This window comes from Notolabrus celidotus, chromosome 2 (assembly GCF_009762535.1).
Source record: "Notolabrus celidotus isolate fNotCel1 chromosome 2, fNotCel1.pri, whole genome shotgun sequence".
In the NCBI taxonomy this organism is placed as follows: Eukaryota; Metazoa; Chordata; class Actinopteri; order Labriformes; family Labridae; genus Notolabrus; species Notolabrus celidotus.
In genome coordinates, this window is record NC_048273.1 from 13,532,267 (window position 1) to 13,559,213 (window position 26,947).

General features: G+C 39.2%; 2 protein-coding genes across 2 annotated transcripts in view; one reads left to right on the forward strand and one right to left on the reverse strand.

Annotated features, from left to right (window-relative positions):
- Positions 1–7,306, forward strand: part of hcn2b (hyperpolarization activated cyclic nucleotide-gated potassium channel 2b) — a 57,326-nt gene extending 50,020 nt beyond the window's left edge. Inside the window, exon 8 of the mRNA XM_034677842.1 lies at positions 598–7,306. Within this exon, the coding sequence (XP_034533733.1) occupies positions 598–1,553 (956 nt within the window). The 3' untranslated portion in view covers positions 1,554–7,306. The remainder of the gene's footprint in view (positions 1–597) is intronic.
- A 6,963-nt stretch (positions 7,307–14,269) lies between these two features.
- polrmt (polymerase (RNA) mitochondrial (DNA directed)) overlaps positions 14,270–26,947 on the reverse strand; it is a 68,337-nt gene continuing 55,659 nt past the window's right edge. Inside the window, exons 17-21 of the mRNA XM_034708833.1 lie at positions 26,645–26,743; positions 26,171–26,243; positions 22,483–22,574; positions 18,681–18,754; positions 14,270–15,226 (exon numbers count right to left, since the gene is read on the reverse strand). Coding sequence (XP_034564724.1) covers positions 15,177–15,226; positions 18,681–18,754; positions 22,483–22,574; positions 26,171–26,243; positions 26,645–26,743 — 388 coding nt within the window. The 3' untranslated portion in view covers positions 14,270–15,176. The remainder of the gene's footprint in view (positions 15,227–18,680; positions 18,755–22,482; positions 22,575–26,170; positions 26,244–26,644; positions 26,744–26,947) is intronic.

Consider the following 26,947-nt stretch of genomic DNA (forward strand, 5'->3'; position numbering starts at 1 on the left):
TGTATAATTATGTAGGGTAAAAGATGGCCACTCATCTCAATATCAAACTATATTTTTTCCCAGGGCCAAAAACATACAAACATTAGCCATTTTCCTTTTAACTCACACATGCTTTAATTCATCACATAGGGATAGTGCATCCTGTAAAAGTAGAAGCACAGATTAAAAGATGCACTGGCAACAAAAATGCTCCATTAGTAATCATGAGCACTGAGGTAACGCTGCAAAAAGCACTCGTTGGCAAAAATAATGTCTGATTCCTTTTAACAGAAAATCATTGAGAAAGATAAGATACCCTTTTCTCTCTCCACCTAAGTGTGTGTTTGTGTGTGCCTCAGTGAGGGAGTTTTTGCTGGGAGATAATGACAGATAGTTCCATTTTTAGCCTACTGTATCCACTGTGGCCAGGAATAGATGAAGTATAAAGTTAAATGCAATGGTCAAAACAACAACAACAACAACAACAACTGAGAGTTAGAGAAGGCAAACCAGTGCCTAGGGGACAATATATTACTGATTGAACCAAAGCTGTCTTTGTTTAACAATGACTAGCTGTTATATTAGCCAATGCTAATTTCCATCTGCATTTCATTACAGGCAAGAAGAACTCCATCCTGATGCACAAAGTTCAACATGATCTGAACTCAGGCGTTTTCAACAACCGTGAGAATGAGATGATCCAGGAGATTGTTAAATACGATCGGGAGATGGTTCAACAAGTTGAGGTACCACGCCAGCGGGCCATGTCCTTGACGCCTTCTTTACATGGTGGCATCTTTTCTTCTCCAAGTTCCTCTCCCCAGCCACCAAATTCTGCAATTGCCACTTTGCAGCAGGCTGTAGCCATGAACTTTTGTCCCCCCATGCAAGGGAATTCAGTAGGAGCAGGGAATCTGCAGTCCCCCAGGATGGTTCGGAGATTCCAGGTAATGGAAAATGTACCCAGCCCTGTCTCAGCCTCTCCACTGCAGTCTCAACTCTTTGCTCCTGTTACCTTTGCTCCCATCATGGCCAGCCCTCCTGTCCAGAGCCCACTGGCAGCTGGAGGGCGATCACTTCAGTATGGAGCCGGTGCCATGGCCGGTCCAACCTCAGGCTCCCAGCTTTCTCTAGCCCAGCAGCACATACCCAGCCCTGCACACCGGCCAAGCACGCATAAGAGCACCCATTCCTTGCATATGGACAGTCTGAGCCAAGATGCCAGGGCACTGTCTGCCTCTCAGCCCTCACTGCCTCATGAGGGAGCACAGCCAGGTGCTCCTAGTCCCTCTCACTCTACACGAGTCTCTTCCACTTCTATTGGACCCAGTCAGACCCCATCTGGTCCCACAGGTGTCCGGAGTGGAATTCCTCATAGGGTTATTCTGCCCCACCAGATGTCCTTCCCTGTAGCATCCCTACCTGGGTCCATGCAGGGGGCTGGTGCTGGACTGGCGGTAGGGGGTTTGGGAACAGGTCTTGGAGACTCAGGACTACCCAAGAAAGACTCAATAACGAGTCTTCCTGAGACAGAACATGTCAAAGTTAGATCCAGGCTTTCCTCAAATTTGTGATCTTAATGAGACTCTTCCGAAGGAGTGACTCAATCAGGGGTTTGACTGCAGGAGTGGGGATTTTTATTCTTTCTCTTACAGTTCCTCTTCTCTGTTCCCACTCCTGTTTGACTATCCGAATGTATGAATGTTGAGTGACTGGCAGTAGGGAGAATCTAAAGAGACTGTTCCTAGATTATAAAGTCTGTAAGGTGACTTTTGGATCTGCAGCATTGAGATATTTCTACTTACCGATTAAGTAGTTGCACAAATCAGTAGTGGTAAAGTAGCATCTTCCCTTCCCTGACTCTTTTTACTTTATTTCACCAAATAGTCAATAACTTGGTATTTATGCTTCACTAACCCATCATTTCATGAAAACCTGGGTTCAGATGGAAATAAAAAAAATCAGGGACCTGCTTTGGATATCAAATGTCACAATCAAGGAGTTTACCAACTATATCGCCCACATTTTGTAAGTACAGAATTTTGTCAAACTGACTACAGAAGTTAACTTTCTCATAAACGCATGATCATTTTGGTTTCATGAAAAGCTCTTTTAACATTGAAATGGTATTTTTCTTTCGTATACTAAGTATCTATTTCGTATGTAGAAGTGTGAGGGCCATTCTTCTTTTAGAATAAAGTCATAATTTTGAGAAAAGAGTAGTTATACGAATTCATAATTATAGTCTATGGTAAGCTTGCATGTTAATTTGAAGGGAAAGATCAGAAAAGCAGCCAGGGCAGAGAATACTGTGAAGTTACACTCTAGTGTAGGTTTTCATTAATGATTAAACTCTCAGCCAATGTGTCATTTTCAGGATTTGAAGAGGGTTTGCAAGAAACTGAGTCTTGAATAAGGGCAGTCTGATGAGGCAACATGTGAACCCTCTACACTTTAGTGCAGGCAGCTGGCTGTTTTTCTGATATCCTCCAATGTATTTTTTATACATGGATTAACAATAGCCTGGATTAGACTTCTTTGTCATAACATTCCAACTTGTCTCGAGATTATGACTATGTATCCATAAAATTAGGAGTGAATTATTGTAATATTATGACTCTATTCTCAAAAACTCAATAAACCTTTCATCTTTCAGAGTATAGCCCTTAACCTCTATCATACTACTGACCAGATGTGTAAGCATTATGTTTTATGAGTATTATTAGCTAAGGGATAATTTTACTACCCCAATTCTAAAAAAAAAGTTGGGATGCTGAGTAAAATCTTAATGAAACACATTTTGATGGTTTACAAGTCATTTAAACCATATTAGTGCTAAGACAACATAATACAAATTAATAATTGTATTGCTTGTGCAAAATATATGCTCATTTTAAGTTTGTTGCCAGCAACATGGTTCGAAAGAGTTTTGGACAGAGGTATGCTTATCTTCTGTTAAATCACCTCTTCTTTTAACAACACTCTGTAAATATTTGGGAACTGAGGAGACCAGTTTCTTGATTGCTGAAGTCTTGCCTGACATAAGATTTCAGCTGTTCAACAGTTCAGGGTCTCCTTTGTTGTATTTTTCATTTTCATGGTGCGCTAAATGTTTTCAATGGTTGACAAGTCCAAACTGCAGACAGGCCAGTCAAGCATCAGGACTTTTCTACTACAGAGCCATGCTGTTGTAATACATGCAGAATATAGTTTTGCGTTGTCTTCAATGTCTTGATGAAATATGCAGAAGTCTTCCCTGGAAAAAAGGCATTGTTTGGATGGCAGCATATATTGCTCCAATACCTGTACTGCTCAACATTAATGGTGCCTTCCCAGATGATCTACTCATGCCATAAGCACTTGTACATCCCCATACAATCACGGCTGCTTGCTTTGAACTGTGTGCTGATAACATGCTGAGTGGTCTCTCTCCTCTTTAAGAGTGGAGGATTCATTATCCATGATTTCCAAAAAGAATGTCAAATTTTGACTCGTCAGACCACAAGACAGTTGACCACTACACCTTTCTGGATCATGTTTCTAAAAAGTTTTCCTCCTGTAGCGACAAACTATGTTCATACAAAATGGTTTTTAGACATGAGTTCATGCAGTGATATCCACTGCAGAGTCATGTCTGTTTCTATCGCAGTACCGCCTGAGGACCCTAATATTGTGGCCCTTCAATAGTGATTTTCAGCCTTGTCCCCTTTATACAGATTTCTCCAATTCCTCTTAATCTCTTAATTACATGACATACTGTAGATGAACAGACTTCTAGATTCTTCCCAATTTTAAACTGGGGAGCATTATTCTGAAATAGTTATTAGTTATTATAATTATTTGCTCATGTAGTCAATCACAGAGTGTTGCAGCCTCTCTGGAATGCCCTTTTGATACCCGGACACGTTACTAACCTGTTGCAAGTTTTACCTTATTAGTTGGGAGATGTTCCTCCAGGTGTTTTGTCTAAGCGTTACACAATTTTTGTAGTGTTTTGTTGTCTGAGATTTGTTGCTGGTATAGAAATTAAAGTGAGAATATATTTTCCATGAAATCAACATTTGATGTGTTATCCTTGCAGGTTTTCAAATAAATATCAGGTTTAAATAATGCATAAACCTTCAAAGTCCGTTTTTTTTCTCCAACATTATAGAGTTTTGATTGAAAATAAAATAAATAAAAAAACACAGGTGTTTGACATTATTTCTCTCTAAATTCCGAGCCATATTACCCTCAGACTTTAGATATAAAGTATGAATTAGTTCACTTAAAGACAATGTGATATTTTCATATTGTATTTTAAGTCTCCCCTGCCTTTAAACCACCCTTAAGATAGATAATTTATTCCCTGGGATAAGATATAAAGCAATGAAATTGTTCCATTTTGTAATTAAGTCTGAGGGACATATTGTCTGTTTCTAGCCGAGACATTGATCGATAGAGGAGACATCTGCAATTTGTTTTTTTAAATATGCATTATCTATATATTTAGATCAACAGTGGAACAAATAATGTAAATAAAGTTGTGCAGAAAAATATCACTCAACTTTGCATCTCTACAAAGCTTTTTAATCTTTATTTGTTCTTTTTCCAGAACTTTTTTTTCCAGCAAAAACTTCCTCAAATCCTCAGAACAAAAGACAAATAAATATCAAACTAACATACCCACAGATTAATGTAGCTTCAACATTTACAACATCTGAGAGAAATAACACTGACTTAAAGCCACTTCTTATTAACAGCATATTTTATTTTGAAGCAATTGGTTTATGGAGTATAGCGGCGAGAGCAGTTCATTCCCCCATTTTGTATGTTAATTGTAGGACTGCAGTAATAGACTGCAATGCAACTTTATACGACTCAAAATGTAAATCCATTCAAACCCTCACATTGAAATTATGAATCAATTTTTTCCCAACCGTAATCTACATTTCTTGCAGCAGCAGTTGTAATGGCCATGTGTCACTGTGCCAGTCAGTAGATAATGAGACTCCTGCAAAGCTCAACTTCACTGCAAGTTTTACAGTTTAATCAGAAGCCAAGGACAGTGAAGAGACTCTGCAGGATTTGTATTGCAGTGGGCCTCTGTCATTAATTCTTCTATAAGAATGCCAACGATTTGTGTCCAAAGCATTAAAAAGGGACCTTTTCTCCCAGACCTGACATTCTTTCTGCCTCATCTCACTAAAGCCTGAACCATTACTGGATAATGAGAGTGGAAATTGGAATCCCTCTGGCCTGTTTAGGACCGTTATTATTCTCCTTCAATTGGATTTTATTATACAGTGCCAATGATGAGTTCATTCTCTATGATCATCCTGCATTTCATTTTGTTTTGTTGTAGTTCCTGCTTTGCTATCCACCTTGAGAGTTCCCAATGAGTTAAAGTTGAAGGTTCTTGCAAAGTATTTTTAAGCAGAATTTTTGAGATCTACTGTGTTTTGTTTTGGCATCAAATTATGCCCTGTGGAACCTATTTGAATGCCCAAAATGATAAATATAGATGTTTGTTATGAGAATATTGCTTTACTGAACTCCACAAAATAATTTGGTCCTAATCAACCCCACATTCTTCATTAAAACTAAAGAAAAAAGGCCTTAAAATTTCCTGTATGCAAAAGTTTAATGTGTTAGGATATGGATATAATGGAGTAAAAAAAATCTGTACAAATCGGAGGAAACTCCACTCAACTCAATCAGACGTCTTGTCGATGTTCAGCACATAAAGCAATAACTATTTCAAATAGAGAGTTGTCACTCTATGCAGATGGTCTGTTGTTTTCTTCAATATATAAAATGATTCACCTTTTTGAGTGATTTTGAAAACTAATAGTTGTTAAAAGTATGTTTTTGGATGTTTTTAAAGGGGTTTCCAGTTTCAAACCACACTTACAAATGACAATAACTTGACTGACATGGCTGTTATATCTTTGTATGGACATAGTTGTTATTGTGTAAACTTGACCTTATTTATTTGGCTTAGTTTACAGTTACTGACAACACACTAAAAAAAGGAAATGTTTGACAACGAATATGTTTTGATCTGTGACAAAATGCATATTATCATCTGTTATGAACTAATATTTCTTGAGCATAAACAGTAATTAAAGCAGAACAAACATTTTGCATAACAAGAGATTATTTTCCAACAGTAGCTCACAGTACCACCCACAGTTTGTATTTAAACCTGTGCCAGTTGCTGTGAGGTCTGCATGGTTCCTCCTTTTGTGTATTTTTAATGGTTTATCTATTAAGTCCTGGAAATATTTCAAACCCTGCGTCTTTAACCAATGCTTTTTTTTTCCCATCCATGATTTTACCTCTGCCATCTAATTAGCATGTTGCCCAGGATTCTGTAAATGCCTTTTACCCTGTTTTTTTGCAACTTTACAAACATATTAAGTGTTATGTAAATGTTACAACAACTCAGCTGTTCAGCTTTTTCAGTACACCCTCCAGGCTTTGTGAAGGCATCTGCGCCAGACACATGCAGCAGCTGCAACATCAATATAGGCATATGTTTTCTCTGAGCAGTATGCTTTAAAAAAAATTTTTTTTTTCCTCTAAGGTTTACTTTAAGGACTCTTTTCTTTCCTTTCTTCAAGCAGCTTGTTCAAAATGTTCTACCATTTTTTTTTTCAAGAATGTGTCTTTGGTTTGATTACTGATGGTATAGCAGGATGGTTGAGAGTGTTTCAAATGTTTACATTCAAGGGAGTTTTTTAATTGCTGGAGCAATGGCGCAATTTTGTGTCTCTAACTTTGTCACACTTGTATTTATGCTTATTAGTTCTGATCATTTCTTCCTTATTGACCAACAGTAACAACACTAACAATGGTAAATATATAATGCACTTGCATTTTGTGGTTTACAGTAACATGTAAAGTAACTGCAGTCGTTCAGCATTTATTTTTTCCTTTACTTCTTGGCTTTTCTTTCTTGCGCTCTATCCCAGTCCCAAACCTGTTAGTGTGTCTAACTGCATTAAATACAAATACAAAGCCAACATCGATACCAAAACTCATCCATTACTTAGCTCTACAGACAAATGCAGGCTTACAGTGCAGTGCTAGCATTTCTGCATCAGGGACCTGATTTTCTTTGATTAAACCAGTCTACAGTTGTCCCTTCCCCTCTCATAACATGTACTGTGCATACCTAGTGCCTAGCATACACTGTAGTCTCCACAAACATGTACTACGTATATTGTTTATGTGTGTGGCTGTACAAAAGATGCAAGCTCCTCACAATAAAGATATCACTGTCAGTTATATCCCACTGCAATACTTGTAAAAAGGAGAACAAATAAACTGTATTTGACTACGATATGATTCTACTGCTTCATGTTTAAATAACTGATGTGGGTGTTGGAGAAACACAAACACAGTAATGATTAGTGATATTGCAAGAAGTATAAACTTTTAATGCAATAAAGGCGTGTGATGGTAAATTCCCTGCACTCTGTCAGTCATGATATTATTCATGTGTTATACGAAACCATATCAAGAGAAAAAAAGTACCCTTCTTAATCAGTCTTTTACTCATGGAATTGAGCATTTAAATTATTCAAACATGATGTATGATTATTTTATTAACAAAAACAATTTCTATGTTGTCAACCAATTCTTTGTTGAAAACTGTTACAATGTTTATCATTGCCCTAACTAACCATACTTTCTATAGCCACTTACTGCTGACTGCCCATGAGCGTCCATTATTTCCAAAAGGAATGTGAAATTTAGATTCAACAGACCATAGGACAGTTAAACACTGCTCTCTGGTCCATCTTGAATGGGCTTGGAGCCAGAGAAGTAACTGGCATTTCTGGATCATGTTTATATATATGGTTTGTGGATGCAATGACAAACTGTGTTCACTTAAAATGATTTTTGGACATGATATTGGGCCCATGCAGTGACTTCCACTACAGAGTCATGGTTGTTTTTTAAAGGTGACATATTATGCTCTTTTTCATCAAATATATTGGTCTAAGAGTTCCCCAAAACAAGTCTTTAAAGTTTATTGCTCAAAAAACACTTTGAAATCAGATTTTGGCATGCCTGTAAACCCCTTTTTTTCAGCCCTGCTCAGAACAGGCTGTTTTCTGTGTCTGTGCCTTTAAATGAGAATGAGCTCTCTGACCACGCCCCCTCAGGAAGTGGATGTGGCCTCGGCTGTCCAGCAAGTTGATCTAATGTTTACATGTTGGCTGAATATACACGGGTGCTCACAGACCCGCGTTACTTCAATCCTCTGAATTTGATCCAGAATCTGATCCTGACGGAGAGGCGCGATTGGTCACAGATTTTGTGTTTCTTGTTGTTTTATTTGTCAGTATGTCGACGTGTATCTTGGTGCACACCTACGAACATGTAGCTATGTGGCTATGCTAACTAGCGCTAGCACTTATCCATGAAAAATAAAAATCATCCACTAGATCTTCAAATCTGCAGACGTGGGGAGTAAAACCGACCTTTGTGTTTATTATGACAGCCTACAACTAGCATGCCTCCCTCCTAAGCTCTTTGTCAGCACACGTGTGCAGGTAATGAAAAACAGAGGAGGAGTTGAGTTGTATTATATACAGTCTATGGGCTGAACAAGCTCCAATCTCTGACTTACGTTACAGACCGGATGGCGTTATGACGTATGAAAAACACAGAGAACTGAAACGGCTCGTTTCAGCACACATTTACAGAAAGGTGGAGAAATCAGAACAGGGGCAGAATGGATTTTTTTCATTTTCGGGGGGTTGTAGACATGCCAGGGACACATATTTCAGGTAGAGAACCATTAAAAAGTTGATTTTGCATGATATGTCACCTTTAATACAGAACCGCTTGAGCGCTCCAAGATCATGGCCAACATGTATTAGAGTGGTAAACGTTTTTTCACCTTCACTTCTGAGAGACCCAAACCCTCTGGAAAGCCCTTTCTATACCCAGTGATGTCATTAATGAGTTGCTAATGCACTTTATTAGTTTAGGGATTTTCCTCCAGGAGTTCTTTTCTATACATAACACAGCTTTTTCAGTATTTTTTTGTCACAACTTTGTCACACAGCATCCCAAACTTTTTGGATTTGAGGTCGTAGTTTTGACATGAAGTATGAAAAGATTTTGCTCCTTTGTCTTCAAATTACAAGATTCCACTGATTATTGTCTTTTCAGTAGTTTATCACCCTGGGGACATTGAATTGATACTGACTGGAAACAGAGTATGATTAGAAAACCCTGGAACAGCTGTATAATATCACAACTGCGTTTGGTCTTCCCACCCACCAGAAGTTTGCAGTGAAAGAATACAAGGAAGACGTAAAATTAGTAACATTTCCAGGTCAAGTCCATCTAATTTCTGAGAACCTCAATAATCTACATTCCTTAAAGTGAAGATCAGATCTGCTACAAATCTTTCTGCCTTGCTGGTTAACTAATTAAAAAAAGTAGTTTGCTGAAACCTCACACTCCAGTAATTTATTCAGCAAGTACTAGCTAACTAGTTAACACTTGACATCCTTAGTGTATCTGCAAAGTTGCTTGTCAAGTAAAATGTTATACAACTACAATGCTGTCTACTCTCTCTATTGCTTTAATTATTGTACCTGCTGTCAGAAAAAATAAGTCATTTACTTTGACTGAAACACTGAAGCAAGAGACACAAATAACACATTAAGTTGTCGAATCGAAGGTGTCCACTTGTACTAATATCATCCAATTAATAAATGGTTGTACAGGGAAAAAAATGTGAATAAACTGCAACAATTCATTTTTTGTCTTGGCATCTGAAAACACGGAACAATTCAGAAACCGCTCACAAGTTTCTAGAATCCATATATCTCCTATGCTAGTGATTCTCTGTGGGGCACTTTAGTAGTCATTTCATCTAAGTTGCTGCTCTGGCAGACAGTGTTCCCTGCACAGTTGGCACAGACGGTCCAAAAAGAGGGAAATTGAAAAGACTTCAAACACACATAATCTGTGAGTATGCCGTCCAAATATGATAAAAGATTATTTTGTGGATTCCACACTTTTAGTCTATACATTTACAGGCTATTTTACCAAGGTCAACGTCCATAAAACTCTCGAAGGAACATGTTTACATTGAGATGAAATTCTAAATTTTAGATTTAACATGTGAAGGAAGTCAGCTTTTTGTCACTTTATAATGAACTCATCATAGTCTGGAAAACAGACCAGACACAGGAATTTTGCTTACACAAAACAACCATAGACCGGCCAACACTGTACAGCCTACAACACAACTCTGTTACCTCCTGTTGTCAGTGAGCTGCAGCCTGTCAGCTCCTCTCATGACTGTCTGTACTCGCTACTTCTCTGTCTGGCTGCTGAGTCCTGGCCACTCATGACACCACGGGGCAGCAGATAGGACAGGAGAGCCCAGGAGTCTGGCATGGAACTCAAAGTGCTCTCGGAAAGAGTGAGTGGTCCGGCTATCAAAGAGTGACGTCCAGCTCCGGCATGTCTCGCTGATAGTGACCGACACTTCCATAGTGTCCACTTTCAAGAGATCCTGTGGCTGGAATCAAGAGCTCACTAAAAGTTAGATGTTATCAGTGAAGCTGTAGAGTTGTAACTGGAATGTAAAACATAGTTTATGATTTCCTTGGTTGGCAAATTGTCAACACTCGATTTTGGAGTGAAACTTAGTAACACTTAGTAACATGCATGTCTTACATCCTATGACTACAAAATCTTAGTGTTTAGTAGACATCACACAGGGGTTCATCACTAATCCAGGCATAATTTGGGTTCGGGGGGGGGGGGGGGGGGGGGGGGGGGGTAAGGTAAGGTTGTTAAGAATTGCATTTTATTATCTCATAAGACCTCACAGTGACAGTTTTTTCAAATTCAAAAGTTGTGTTTCATGCCTCCACACAGCTCCATCCCCTTTGCACTTCACATTTCCCTAACAGAGAATCGTCAACATCAGCTAGACATGTCAATCCCCAGAGAGGCCCCGTAATGGATGCTATTTCACTATAGCCTTCTGCAAACCTTGTTCCATTACTGCAGGTTGGACCGATGAAGCTCCCTGATCTAACAGCACACATCCTCAGAATCACCCCAGAGAAAGTGAGACGTCAAGACCCATTAAGGACCGGTTCAATATCCTCAGGGGCGGAGCTAGACACTCAAAGCATCCTCAAGGGGCCCTTCTGATAGTCAAATTCCCAACTGTAAAACAGCTGATATATTTTGTCCCCTACTTATCAATAAAAAAACACAAATTCTCACTTATTGATCCAAGACAGCCCATAAAAGGCAACAGGTTGCTTGTCGAGTTCAAATGTTTCAGCTGTACAGAGAACAGCACACAGCACTATACTGCACTGATTAATGAATGGTTCAGCACCGATACCGATGGACAGCGACAGGCAGGTGCATTGTCCAGTACTGTCTTTCTCAGGAATAACATAAACATAAAATAGACAAAGCAGTCTACAACAAAATAAAGGGTATTTAAACATAAAATAGAACAGTGGTTTAAACTCAATTTCAAAGGCAGTCTACAATAGCTCAGGAGATGACACATATAGGTGCCCAGATCCGTTAAACAGGTCAGTTAAACATCAACACTAATCCTAACCCTAACCCTAAACCTAATCCTAAACCTAATCCTAACCCTAACCCTAACCCTGATCATAACCCTAACCCTAACCCTGATCATAACCCTAATCCTAACCCTAATCATAACCCTAACCCTAACCCTAACTCTAACCCTGATCATAACCCTAACCCTAACCCTAACTCTAACCCTGATCATAACCCTAACCCTAAACCTAACCCTAATCCTTTTTAACACTTTCATAACCACCCCACTGATCCCTCTGGTGTAAGTCACAGCTATTGATTGAGACACCTTAACTTGCAGCATCCACCCCTTGGTGCAGCACATTCTTTGCTCTGATGTGTGTCAGGAGCTAAGTCGTGAAATGTAATGTGTGTTAAGTGTGTGAGATTCTGAAGCACTTAAGAGGAGAGAGTTCTGCTCTTGTCAGCTGGACTCAAAGAGTAAAGATGAAGAGAGGAGAGACACGCTCGGCTGACGTTTGCTGAGAGACCTTGGCCTTGTTTGCTTTAATAATTAGATGGCTGCGGGTACAGTGTAACAGTCAATTCAAGTGAAATAGAAAGTCACTGTAAATTGAACTGTTAGTAAATGTAATGCAAACTATGTGTAAAGCTGCAAAGTGCATGGTAAATATTTGCATTATGCACCTTTGACAAGAAAGGAAACAAAACAGCAACATAATAAGAATATAAAGTTGATATCGGACACCAAGCTTACAAGAAAAGCCTGCACACAACTTCACTTAATAATCACAGCATGGAGTAATCATTTAAATGGAATTGCTGAGATTAGAGGATCTGCTTGAGCAAATGCTATATATGGATGCAAATGTTTCCCATGCAGCTGAATCTAGACACGTAAATTTGCACAGCTGGTCAACAGCAATCCATCTCGACTGTTGACTTTTGGGGAGAGCCCGTTAGCCAAAAAATGAGGCAGCAATTCACTCTTAACTTCCTCTGTAAGGGGCCGAGAGACAATTATGAGAAACAAGTTGACTTGTGTATGGATGACATTGCTCTTGTGATGGAAGACCATGTAAAACACATATATAAGAACATAGCACAACCAAAAGTGTCGAGTGACATCAGATCTTCTCTCTCCCTACAAGCTATCCTATTCCCAGAGCACAATGTCTGTTTTGTGTATATGGATGTAGTGTCAAGTTTAACCACTCTTTCACTCTATGTTGGAAAAAACAAGACTAGGAGTTACTGGTGAATTGTATAAGGTGAGATATGAGAGGCTATTAGGGACATTATTCAGAATCTCCCTCTTGTGTACACACATGAAACTGAAATCATTCACATACTACACTGAAAAAATACACACACACACTAGTGAAAGAATCTCACATACACAAATGAAAAGCTTACACACACACTTGTAAATGTGAGAATAATGTATGGAAGAGTGTTTCAGTAATGTTTGTGTAAGGTTTTCAGTATGGTAAGAGCTTTTCAGCTGCATAAGTGTTTCAGTACTGTGTGTGTGTGTATTTTTCCTGTGTAGTATGTGAACAATTTCAGTTTGTGTGTGAGGGCAGTTCTGAATAATGTCCCTAACGGCTCCCCATAGAGGATAGTGTTCAATTTATACATGGAACATTTTTAAAGTTTAGCTGTGTCTATAGATGAATATTCTCCTTATTCATTCTCAGTCTGTTGCTTTTGCAGTTTCCTGATAATATCTAACTTCCCTGACATACATAATTCTGTATTCAATATTGAGAGGAATTCTGTGGTCTTGTGACTCAGGAGTGCTAGCCATGCTTTGTGAGGAGTAGATTTACACATTCTTGGTCATATGAGGACTCATTACAGGGTGACTTATCATTTAGTAACTCAAATATGAATTAACAAGTTAAAGTCAACCAGTTGAGAATTTCTCACGACCAATAATTTGCATCAACGTGATGTCGCTCTTGAATTTTCCAGAAATATATTTTTTTACACCAGAATAAACACAGTTGCACACCTGAAGGGTATTTGATTGCAAGACGCAGATGAAGCAGAAACCTTCATTTTTTATTGAGATTCATTTAAAAAATATTTTAAGACATTGGTAAAGTCTAAACATGGGGTCAAGATTTAAATCACCTCTTAAGTCATGGGAACTTTCCAGAGCAGTAATCCTATAGTCGACTTTCTCATACAGTTCATCAGTAATTAGAGCCAGGATGAGAGGGGCAGGGTGACACTGCTGCCAGAGAATGCAGTGTTCGAAGGTACAAGTTAAAAATCTGTACGTGGCAGAACCAAGTTAGCTGATGAATGTCAGAAATATAAAAGGCATGATTCAGAGTAAATCATTTGGCAGTCAAGTCTAATCAGCACAGTATTCTTACCCTGCAGAAGATTATTTCCATTTAATCAGATTTCCACTGGGCCAGCTTTGTTTGGCTGAGACTGTACTTGCCTTTGAACGTCAACAGCACCTTTTGTCTGAAACTGCGGTAATGTTTTCAGCAATGATAACACTTCGGCTATTTTTAATTCTAGATGCAGCACTGGCCCAGAAAAAAAAACAAGATCTGAGAAGTCTACAAACCCTTTGTGGTGCGTTCAACAGAAGGCCTTCATCTCAAGATACATGATTGAAACCTGAATACGATTAAATAAGAGATTGCTTCATTCATCCTGAGAGTACTAAGAGTACAAGTTATTTCTGTGAACCACAAAAGAAATGAGGAGACAATTTAAGAAACATGTTTATTTTAGGGGAATTTTCAAGTGCTTAGTCACTGTCAGACGGTAAAAATCAAGAGTACACTACAATCCAAACAAAGAACTCCATGGCTGTTTGCTTCATGTTCCTCTGAGCACAAGAGTCCAGTGCCTCCAGTTACAGTTAGGTACACAATTTATTTCCTTTCAATAATCTCTTTCTTTAAACTCCTTTAGATAGAGCTGAACTGATTGAACATTGTGTAAGAGAGCAGCTTGTGATTTGTTGGTTAATGTGATCAGTAATCAAGTGGGGCAGCCAGAGAGGCAAGCCACCAGAGGTCTTCCAAGCATAAAAATATGCACACACACACACACACACACACACACACACACACACACACACACACGCACACACACACACACACAAAACATATATATACATATACATTACACAAGCAGACACACATACAGGCAAACACATCATCAGTTGTTTGCGATTTCAGAAGAGTTTTGCACATTTTCAGAGTAAGAATGAAACAGAAGCAGTTCCCAGATTCAGTCAGTATGGCTCATGTGTCTGCACTCAAACATGTATCTGTATACGGTCAAAGTATCCTTTTTAAAAGCTATAGCCTACTTTCGCTGATTGGGCTCTCAATACTCTCCCCCTGGGGCTGATTCCTTCTTCTCTTGCCTCTCCCACCCTCCCTCCAATCAGCCCACTAGTCAGTTAATCAGGCAGGTTCACTGCGTGCTAACGCCTCGAGTCGCTCCAGCAGCTCCAGCCAGCCTGTGGACCAGGCAAGGCGTGGCTGGATCAATGTACTGATGTCTGGGGGAGACAAAGCCAGTTGAAACCCCAGGGTTTGCAGTCTCCCTGCTGCACTCTGTCAATTCCACTCATCTCCCTCCACTGGTTTCTCCACACGAGCTTCTCAGCTGAAGAAATAAGTGGATTCTTTCACCCGCTGGAGATCAAAATCACCTGGAGTGATGAGAGACAGAGTGTCAAAGCATGTTAAGTCCTTAAGAGTGGTCACATGAATAACATCAGATGTACTGCAGCTTTAATTATACAGATAGTTAGATAGATAACTTCCACAAACCGTGTATGCTAAAACAGCTTGAATTTGGCCAAAACAGTCAGAGTAGCAAAACAGAGAAACCCTCCATGATTAAAGTGATAGTGCATCCAAGCAGCATCTGTTATAGCCTTTCTCTAAGTGTCCTGTTCATGCTTTAACTTAAATACTCATGTTGCAAAGCAAGTCCTTAGGAGTAGCTTTAGGGTAGGATGGCATGTCATATATGGAGGGATTAATCAATGGTACAAGCCAAGAGTGTTACTGCAGGTGATTTAGTCTATCAAGGGTAAAGGAGTCAAGCAGGCCTGTCAGATTGTGCTTAAAAATCAGATGGTTACCTAATATTTAGGGGATACTGCTTACTGTGTTTTCAATCTAAATTAGGTGTGTCAGTATGCTACCATATTCCACATATGTCATATGTGGAGCCAACAGCAAACAGACCACCAAGGAGTTCATAGAGGCACTGTGACACAAACTCAGTTCATAATTATTCTATTGTTATCACTCTTTTTGGTGGTGGTGGATGTGGTGGGGACTTTCTTTGCCTTTATTTTGATGCGACAGCTGAAGAGAAACAGGAAACAAGGTCATAGGGATAAGGGGAATGATGTACCAAAAAGAAACAGGATCAGGAGTTGATCCTGCCACCAATGTGATTATTTGTATAAGGTCAATCTAAGACACCTTCATTTTGAAACTGGATGTGTCGTTTTAGTTACAGTCCACCCATCCATCCATCCATCCATCAATCCACCCATCCACCCATCCACTATCTATAGTGCTTTCCCCAGTCAGGGTGGCAGGAGTTCCTAAATACTGTAATACTGTGCTTCAATACTTATTTCAGCACTGGACAGTGACATCTCTCCATACTTTGCCTTGTGAATATTTTTGCCTCTCTGACAGCAGTAATGCCAGTGAGAGCTGCAGCCAGTCGCCGCTGCAGCTGATTTATTGAGGAAATGCCACAAAAAGTGTAAGGATGCAAAACCTTACTGTATCTACGAAATAATGTTCAGTAATTAAAGGCTTAATAAGTAGGATTTTTCAGCTGCTTTCAGTAAAAACAGGGTTCAAGTTGGATTGTGATTATTTGCATGTTATTTCACTGGACTTGTGTTTTGATGCACTCATAAACTCCCCTTTATCTGTTGTGACTGTTTAAATTGGGCTTAAGGGGAACTTTTCAGCCTGCAACCCCAAAAATATAGGTGCCAAAACCTTGTAACCCCCACTGTCACTCAAAGGGATTTAATGTGGCTTCCTTTAGCTGGTCTGAAGAAAATTACCCTACCTATATGAGCATGTGGCTGTGTTTCCTGTGCTGTTATGAATTAACCTACTGCTACTGATGCTTTAGATGATTAACTGTTCACTAACCCTAAACTTGGGAGTCATCTGGCAAAAAGAAAGGCAGAAAACTCATTAAATATTCTATTTTCAAGGATTTATTTCAAGGTTAGCTACTATTTTTGTCGATATTTTTTACTAGAATGGGTAAAAAGTACTGTTTTTAGATAGCTTTTAAAAATAAACATTCTGGAAGTCATCTCACGACCCCCCATTTGTGACTCACGACCCCCCAGGGGGTACCAACCCACACTTTGGGAACCCCTGAGTTACAGAAACCACCTAACACTGCCGGTGTCTTAAGTCAACAGTGATGATTGTAAGATACTCTTATATTGTTTGTTTGGTAAATCTGAATGGTGCTGCTTTAAGCAATATACTAAACAGCAAATGCAAACATGTTAAATTAATAATTCAATTAATCTAATTGATTAAAGGCTGTGTGATTAAGGATTTGAAATTAAACGCATGTATCAATAATGTGAGCAACAATGCAAATCAGGCAGAACAACTGTATTACCATATTTCCAGGTAGTTAATATAAACATCCAAATTTAAATTATACTCTGTTCTTCACTAGTTGAGGGTTTACCTATCGTGAATCAGTTTTCACAGCAAGTGAGCATGAGTAGAGGAGGACTGTTGATAACGATGTAGACTAGAAAGAATGTGGTTCTGTGGTTCAGCTTTTTACAAGCTTTAAAACGTTGACAGGAGTAGTTTTATATAAGACATAGAAAACCATACATCAATCGATGATAGATGGTAGAGTTTGTACATAAAGATGTCTCTGTTGTGGGTTTTTCTCGGTATAGTGAGTGTGACCTCCTCATGATAGGGACAGGAAGGTAGAGATAAAGGGGAAATGTAAACACTAAGAAATCATAGGCAATTAAATCGATGACACTTGTGTTTACCGTGTTTATAAAGCTACTGTCGATGGTTGTATGATGACATCAGAGTGGAACTGATCCGCCTTAAATTCTTCAGTGCATTATTTTTCATGATAACTTGATCCTGTTAGTGCGTTATGTTGACAGCCCGGGTTACTGTGGTCAGACACTGTTTCCTGATCTTGAGATGTGTTGAAGAGAAAATAAATATGTGCACTCAATGAACTGAGGCATTTACTATCTAAACAAAAATCCACTGTATCATAATTCATGACCAAAGTCAGATTAAAGCTTTTGAATCCCTCTTGTCTTTGCACAATAACAGCTGAAGTTATTCATTATGCTCTCCAGGCTTTTACTCCATGGTGATACATGGGATCATCTTCTGGATTACACAAATTGAAACCCAATTCACCTCAGTAAGGGTCCCTTATACTGAAGATTAGAGTGCATTTTAGTCCACATCCATGCACACCTGACTGGTCTCAGCCCCATAAGCTGATTATGCAGAGGAGGGACACAATTAGCAGTAATCAATTTATACAACACATCTGTTGGGGGCAAAGCAGACGGTAAGGGTACAGATGGAGATGGAGCGAGGGGTTATGTAACAGCAAAGCCTCCGTCCACCTGACTTACAGAGATGACTTCTCTGTACCTTCACCTAGGACAACAATGGACAAACACGCACTGTGGTGTGAAATGAAAAGAGAGGGAGCTAGATCTGACAGTGGCCACACACAAATGAATAAAAAAAAAGGTAACAAAAGCTGAGAATTGATTTTTGTCCAACAGAAGAGGATTTTTTCTGTTTGAATCAGCAGTTGGAACAATGTGTCTGAGCAAAATAGACAGCTGGACAACCATCTGCACACAACAGAGTGACCACAGAAACAATACGTAACTACAATTAGGACCAACTGAACAGGACACAACATACCGCCCATTGAATGTGAAAGAGCCCGTTGAATAACATTCTTATTACTATAACAGCCTCAGGACATACAAGTCCTCTTCAACCCAATTAGTGTGTTTTGCTCCTTCAAACAATACCCAGACCTTGGTGAGGTCAGGGGTCTGATAGCCTGATCTCTGCATGCATACTGACCTGTTTGAGGTACTTTAGCCAGCAGCAACATCAGCCGCCTGTACTCCTGGTACTTCTTGTTCTTGGCCTCAGTTCTGTCACAAAGAATGAAGAAATATATGGTTGAAACCTTTATAACTCACAAAAGAACAGGTTTGTACATGAACAAATGAGCTATGGGAAAGTCAACAGGACTTTCTTGGTGGTTTCTGGAAAGTTTCATCTCACATTCAAGTGGATAGTGTTCAGCTGGTTTGAGGTCCCAGCTTGTTTTAAGGCTGTTTATAGGAGGTTGTCATTTTTTAAAGGTCAAACAGCCAATCAAGTACCATTTTAACATCTAATATAATGTTCTAGAGGCTAAACATCACAACTAGTTTTGATGTGGATGTTTGAAACTACAGATTGGTGGGTTGAGTATAATTTTATGACTTTCTATCAACTGTATACATCATTTTATCAACTTACCCACACTGTTATTTTACCAAATAGAAAGGAGTAGTCCACTGGGTTATCTTTGCCCAAGGGTTTAGTTAAAGTGCCTCAATTCAATAAGGGCATACCCCGTTTAAAAAACTACAAACTGGATTTGATCATAGACCATAGAAAACAGTTAATGGATTTGACCCACACAAGGTCTTCCCCAGTGGACCCCTGACCAGATGCCCGACAGCATGCTAAAGAAACACCCTTTATTGACGTTCCTAACAGCAAGCATTCAGTGAGTAATACTGTAAGACTGTTCAAAGAAAGCAAGAGGACATTATTTTGAAATCAGGGGCGTGACTGGGGTGGCCCAACTGGGGGACTGACGTAGGCGGGTATGGCCAGGGTATGTGTCTGCACACAAATTAACAGCATTTACACCCTCTCTGTTTTAAAGTACCACTGAAGTATCATACAGCTGTTCTTTTCATGTGTGTATATGTTTTTACTTTAAAAAACCTTTTCAATTTTGAAAAAGCTATCATAACTGTAATGGTTGTACTGGAAGTGGCGTACCATGGGGTAATCTACATTGTTAGTTCTTAATGCATATTTATTGTAGTGCCTGTTTGACTTTGTCAACTTAAAAAAAAAAAAACTCAAATGAAAATGTTCCACGGGGCACTGGAAGAGTGGATTGTACACGGGATCCAAAGATTGCTAATGTCCAGCCAAGGATGCAGTTTCTTTGGTGTTTTATTGAACAACTAAAAGGGCTTCTTTCAGACGATAGGTAGAGTCTTTGTGCTCTCATATATTCCTGGTAAAAAAACATTCACCTTCCCTGGTGTCTGCCCCTCCTATCTTACCTGCTCATTTACATACACGTCACCCAGTGCAAAACTATCAACCTATGAAAGTGAGTAATGAAATATATTGATAACACTAAAGGCATCAAACTTAATCCCATGTTTACCTTAAATGAAATAGGGGAGAACGGGGTTGGTTGGAACACTCGTTATATCTCGCCACCAGAGGGCACTGTCTCTCAAATTGGGGTATGGACATTTCCAGAATTAGGATCAGAACTCACCTACATAGTCTCTGGAGTAAGACAGCTGAACTTGAGGCGAGAGGACTTTTTGTGTTTTTCATGTCAAATTGTAAATATTCAGCTCCTCAGTATTTTTCTTCTAGGCTTTTAAACGATGGGTTTATAACAAAACAAGTGTTACCCTTACAAAGTGTGAGGGGAAAGCTATAGTTTAGATTTGTATTAGCTAGCTAACTACTTGTTAGATGGTTGTTAGCCTTGATGCTAGCAAAAAATTCCAGTTGGGGTTGGTCGCCACATTCTCTTTGGGGTTGGTTGTCACATGTAACAACCAACCCTTATGTTGGCAAAATCATCCATGGTGAAATTAGTTGGAGTGCGCAGACCTCACAATTGCAATCACTGTAACTCAGACAGTGACTGCATGCAGCCTAGTTGAGTAGGCCATCATTGTTCGGCCTATTTTTTTTTATCTTTATGTTGTTATATAGACTGGCCTAAAGATGTGTATCCTGTTCATGTTCCTTGCTCATTTTATGTTAAAATCCATGAAGTTATGTAGGCCTATCACTTGTCAGTGCAATTAAACTTTCAAATTTAGTTCTGCCTTCTTGCCTTTTTAAAAAGTTTTTTTCCCATTAAAATACCATTGTGACAACCAACCCCATAGTGTGTGACAACCAACCCCATAGTGTGTGACAACCAACCCCATAGTGTGTGACAACCAACTCCATAGTGTGACAACCATCCCCGTGATGGGGTTGGTTGTCACAATGTGTCAGAGTGTCTTTGATAGTTAATTGCCTCTTTGCTACAATGAGTTGGAAAAATGAGAGGGATACACATTTCAAGCCAACACCTTAAGCTTCAATTTAATGTAGGAATGACTATTGAAAGATGTTTTGATGATGAGCAATCATCAAAACAGTAAAAAGTGTGACAACCAACCCTGTTCTTCCCTAACTTCCCTGATTCATTAAAGTTAAAGTAATCGTAAATAGCTCCAACATTTATGTTTCGTATCCCTGCAAGTGCTTCCTATGTGAAGAACATAAGACACACATTTTTGCATAAATCTCAGCTCATTACTCTTCCTAGCCGCGCACTGAGGACGATCCTGTCCGGGTTGAAACTGGTCGTCTTTTTTCATCTTTGTTGATGTGGGGTTTTTTTTGCTTTGTTTGTTTGGTTTAGTTTTTTGAGATGTGATTTTAAACACAGTCCATGGCTCAGATCTTTAAGATTGAGCTTAAAGATAGTTTTATTGCTCCCCCCTTCATCAGTTAACCTTTCAAGCCTGTAAGAACACTTGGCATTCACCTGCAGTTTAGCCCTACCACGGTGAGAACCCAGTATCCTCCTTTGTTTAGCAGTTTTATCATGTTTATCCACTCTACAAATATCTTTTATCTGTTGCTGCATAAAGAAAAGGTGACTCTCTTCCTAATGCTTCTTCCTTCTATTCTTTTTTTTTCATGCAGAGGTTTTATTATCCAAATCCACTTGTGATAAAGAAAAGCAATTAACTCTGACACAGGTCGATTTTTTGTTATATTACACTCACTTTCATTTCACAGTTAAGAAATCTATTCAGTTACACATTGCAACAAGTGAAGGAATGCAAAAAGTCTCTCTGCTCCCACATGTCTTTCTCTCCTGTGACTACGCTACAGAATAATGTGTTTCCAAGGCTTAGGGGAGAGGATTGAGAGAGGGATGGAGTAAAGGCTGTGGACGAGGTGCCCAATTATTTCAAAGAGAGAAAAACACTGTTAGATGATGAGCTAACCCCGTCTAAGGCCAGCAAGAATGATACAGAGAGAGAGAGAGAGAGAGAGAGAGAGAGGAGGAAAAACTCTCTGCCACATTAATACAACTTTTCCAATCCCATAACCTCCAATGTGTGTTTACCTTCTGTTTGCACTCTTCTTTAATGTGCTGTATGTAGGTGCTGCTGTAGATTTAGTGTATGACGGCTTAAATCTATACCATAAAAGTCCATAAAGATAACAATGTTCCATAAATACACAGAGAGAAAGAGAGAGAGGGGAGGGTGAGGGAGACTTATGGCAGTGATGGTCGTTGTGTAACATCAATTCACAGACTAATATAAGCACAGATTGTAGTTGGAGTAACTTGTTGTAACTCTTTAACTGTATTGTGCTAAATGTGGCTACCATATTACTGTAATTATTTCTATGTGAAGAGAAAATTTACTTGAAAAAAAAACACAGCTTTCCCCACTTTTACCATCCCAGATCTGACTTTACCGAGACAAACTGCATAAGTGGTTGTGAGTGTGCAAATTCAAATGTGTCCCTGCATGCAGGTGTGAACACTCACGGGGGGCCTCCACAGTATTTCTGGAGCAAGAAGGTGGACAGCTCTTCAAGGATTGGCTGGCTGTGCAGGGCGACAAACTGTTCCCTACAGACCTGACAGAGAGAAGAGGAGGGAGAGAGACAAGTACTTTGAGTTACTCTGGCCCAAAAGCTTGATTCAACAGCTCCTCAGAGTTTCCAACTGAAATGAAGAGGAGTGAAGAGGACAGCAAAGGAAGAAAGACAGGACAAAGATTGGGCTATCACCAAATCTGCTTCAAAGAATCTGCCATTGCTGGTGTCTTCACCAATTCTGCATGCATTATACCATGACCTACTTTGTTTTCCATTGATGAACAGAACACTATCATATTCAAAGAAATACAGTCAAATTTGAAAGGAAGGGTTTGGAGGAGAGAGTGGTATTATTTTCTGTGCTGGATGAGGGCTAGAAGAGTCATCCCAATGGTATAGATCATTTCCCTGGATGTTACCTTAGCAGGGGTCAAATAGCATGTTGCTACAATGGTACCATATATGTTACAATTTCATTTAGCAGACATATATATGCCATATATATATTGGCATCTGAGTGATATCACGAACAAAAACTTAAAAAAACCCAACACAAAACATGAAATTATTATTTTAGACTTGGCTTTCATGAGACACATGAAGGACACATAAGGGAGCACTTGCTGTGTAAAGTAATCCATTACACAAAAGAATCACAGGAATAATCCATTTGTAGCTGTTATAAGGCTAATACAGTTAGCTTTACTGGTAGTGAGAAACAAACTGGGTCTTTAACAGTTCAGGGAGTGGGAAGACGAAGGATGGGATAATGGATCAGTGACCTTCACAGGTTTAGTATGGGAGTCTGGAGGGAGACTTGATATTTGATATCAGAAACCAAACAAAAGCACCCCTCTCCTCAGTGCCTCCACTGCTCAGGCCCCCCCACATTGATTGGGGAAACCGAGTTTCAGTAAGCCGATAACTGCCTTACTGACTGACATCGGCAGATCTGCATATAAAAAAGCATTCTGATCTCAGCAGCTGATATTTTAATATTGTATCACATTAGTTTAATTCAATTCAACCACCTAAAGTTTGTTTTAACCTTAAGTAAAGTCTTACTTTTGGAAACAAAAATATGTATTTTGAATGGAAAAAAACCCCAAAAAAGTTAAACGATAGCCCTATTTATTTTTTAATAATTAGTCATTTGTATTTTCGTTTTGTTTTATGAACATAAAGCCAGCATTTTGCATGACGTCCCGTTAGAACTGTATTAGTGTTTTCGAAAATTCAATCCAAAACCCTTATTTATTCTCGAAAAGACATTGAGGTTTCCCTCATTTCCAATGTCGTCCAGATCACAGGTATATCAGAAACAACGAAAAACACACACAGAATTATTTACAAAACAAAAGATAATTAAAACAGATACAACATGAGACTCAGAGGTCAGAGATCAAAGTCTTAAACTCTGCAAAGGAGAGAATATATCAACTTTAAAGACTGTTGGAGGGTATTCAATGATTTAGGGGCATCAAGAATGCTGACCTTTCGAGTTCAGTGTAAACTCGAGGCGCTTTCAGAACAAACCAATCAGAAGAGCAAGTCATGTAGGATCCATAATTCCACTCCAGGGGTATGAACTGGAATCTGCTCCTAACCGAGTTTGTGACTGTAAAGAACACTCAATAGACTTTTCAAGCAGCTATTTACAAACAAAATAATAATTAATTGTGTCAAAGGAGGAGGTTAAATCAAAGGCTGTTTTGTAAATTTGTACAATTGTATTTGTGTTTACTCAAGGATAGTGTGGCAGAGGCCTGAATTACTCTAAAAATGTCCACAACAGTTTTTTCCTAATGAAGACTAGTTTAGCTCCCTGGTCCTCTCAGGGTATTTATCGAAAACAAAAATGAATTAAGCAACAATTTATTCAAAATATGGATGTAAACAATTAATCGAGTATTGATTAATTGATTATTAAGAAATTATTCAAAACGCACATTTTTGTTTTAAATGTTCCGTCACGTGGAAGAAACATCATGTCCTCTCATATTTCGTTCAATTATCAGGGAGGTGTTTTAAGTTTAAAGCATGTTTCAATGTGAATAAGCTGTTAAAGGCGTTGCGCATAGCGGAGACGCTCAGCTGGCGGCTGCACACCAAGTCTTCCCGTGCGCTTTTGAGAGAGGATCAATACGCAACTGCTGCAAACAACGACACAGACAGGAAGGTTGACAACTTTAAAGTGGTAATTTCCCTACCTTTGGACAGACTGGGAATTGCTAGTACGCTATGTTTGCAGACCAAAAACATCAGAGCCGTCTGAGCTTTTCTGCCGCTTGACTGATCATGACCCGAGTGCGCTCCAGGCTGACAGCTGACCACGTACACATGCTCATTTTTCTCCACAAAAACGAGTAGACAGAAAACTAGTAACTATGAGTCTGCAGAGAATACTTACAATTTACATCCCTAATTACTTTATTTTTTTAAAACTTTGTCAGGTTGCTGTTGATTAAATTATTATTTCTAACATCAGAATAAATATCATCCCTGATGTATCAATCCAGGCATTCCTCAAATTTAAAAAAGTTTGAGTTGACAGAAATAAAAACTTTACCAGCTAACTCATAACAAGCAATATGGCAGAGTGTGGAGTGCCTGCTGCCTCTCTAAAGCCAGCCTCATTAAGGTAAGCCATGTTTTTTGTCACTTTTATAGTAAAGCTCTGTTCATCACAGGTGAGGGTCTGTAAGTAGTTTGCATTAGGCAGAGGTCTGAACTCACTGTTACCCGTGGCTTCTGCTGGGATTGTGTTCTGTGGCTCAGTCTGCCCACTTTGTTTGTTTCCAATTTACTCAGCCAGGGCTGTGCACAAACACTGGACTGTTTTCAGCACCCACAGAATGGACAGCAAGCAGATTATGTGGACACATTTGCAGACTTTTGACAAAAAAAATTTTTCATCATCAATCACATGCCTTATTTATAAAAAAAAGGACAGTCCTCTGCTTATTTGTTGACTAAGATATCTAATGGCTCTCCTCTGCTGCTGTGTTTAATTACCTGTGTAATGAGGAAGGCATGCTCTAACACAATAAAACATGAGAGGAAATAAATCTACTGAGAGGAAACTGCCTCATTGGTTACAACTCCAGGGAGATTGGGTGAAAACATAAACCGGAGACTTCGCTCTAAAGCTGCGTCTACAGAAAATTGGGACTTTATGGTAATTTAATCCATTCTATTTTATGCTGTGTCACAGTCTGGGCCTGTTGACAAGCCAGTTTCAGCTGGCAGGGGCAGACAGACATTTATTCAGCACAACAGGCTCTGTCTGGTTGTGCTACCTGCAGTCAGCAGCCTATTACTGTACAAAGTGAAAATGTGTAGTTTGTTTCACCAATCAGAAGCAGCAGTGATTCTACGAGACACACTTTCATCACCATCAGCAAACTGTAGAAGTACCAATAGAAAATTAATTCCTCAAAACATGTTCTGCTATTGAGGGAATATAAACTGGATGTCAAAGTGAGACAGAGCCAGAAGAAATGAATCATGTTTGCCACCTCAAGCTTAAATTAATCATCAAAAAAGAAACTAAACACTGAGGCATGGACTGGAGGAGGAATGGTGACATAGTCTGTGCAGATTTATGTAGAAAAGGTTGTGCTTTAAGTGGATACCTTGTTCATTGTGTCCACGGTGAGGGCGTGGGTCCAGAAACAGTCGTGAACTGAGACGAATGTCAGGCCAGCACTGTGAGAGAAAGAGAGAACAAAGAGATGAAGAGAGTCCACCAGCTGGGATTGAAACCAGAATAAGAAAAGAGATCATACTATTCGATTAAAAACAGGTAGACTGACAAAAGGTTACATATGCAGGCAATGAATCAGCAAAAAAAAAAGGGACTCATGAGAGTTCCATTATCAATGATCCCACTTGTCAGAGGGCTGATTCTGAGAGACTACAGTACAATCATATCATTCTCTACTTATCCGGGTGATAATTGAATACAAGACAGTAGGGTATATTCCTACAGCTATTTGAGGTCACACAAGTATTACATCATATTTCAGAGTGGGAAGTCTGCATTGATAGTGGGGAACAAATGGATGTATCTCTTTTAAATCGGAAGTGTCTATGATGTTAAATGATACCTGTAGCAGTGGAGAGAAGTCAGCATCATGTGTGTGGAGTCCAGAGAGTGAATGAAGTTTGGAGGGAAGGCATTCTTCTGTTTGACTGTGTCAGGCCTCCTGAGAAGGGACAGAAGCCACACAATGACATTTAAAATCACATGTGTTGTATGTAATTTAGTAGCTTTGTTTACTTGATTTCAAACATAAATTGCCATTGAGCCATTTTATCAGCACTGTCAAAGCGGTCTTGTCATGAACAGGGCTAATAATACTTTTGGAGAGAGAGTATCATCCAGACACCAAGTCAGAGTGAAAAGGTAG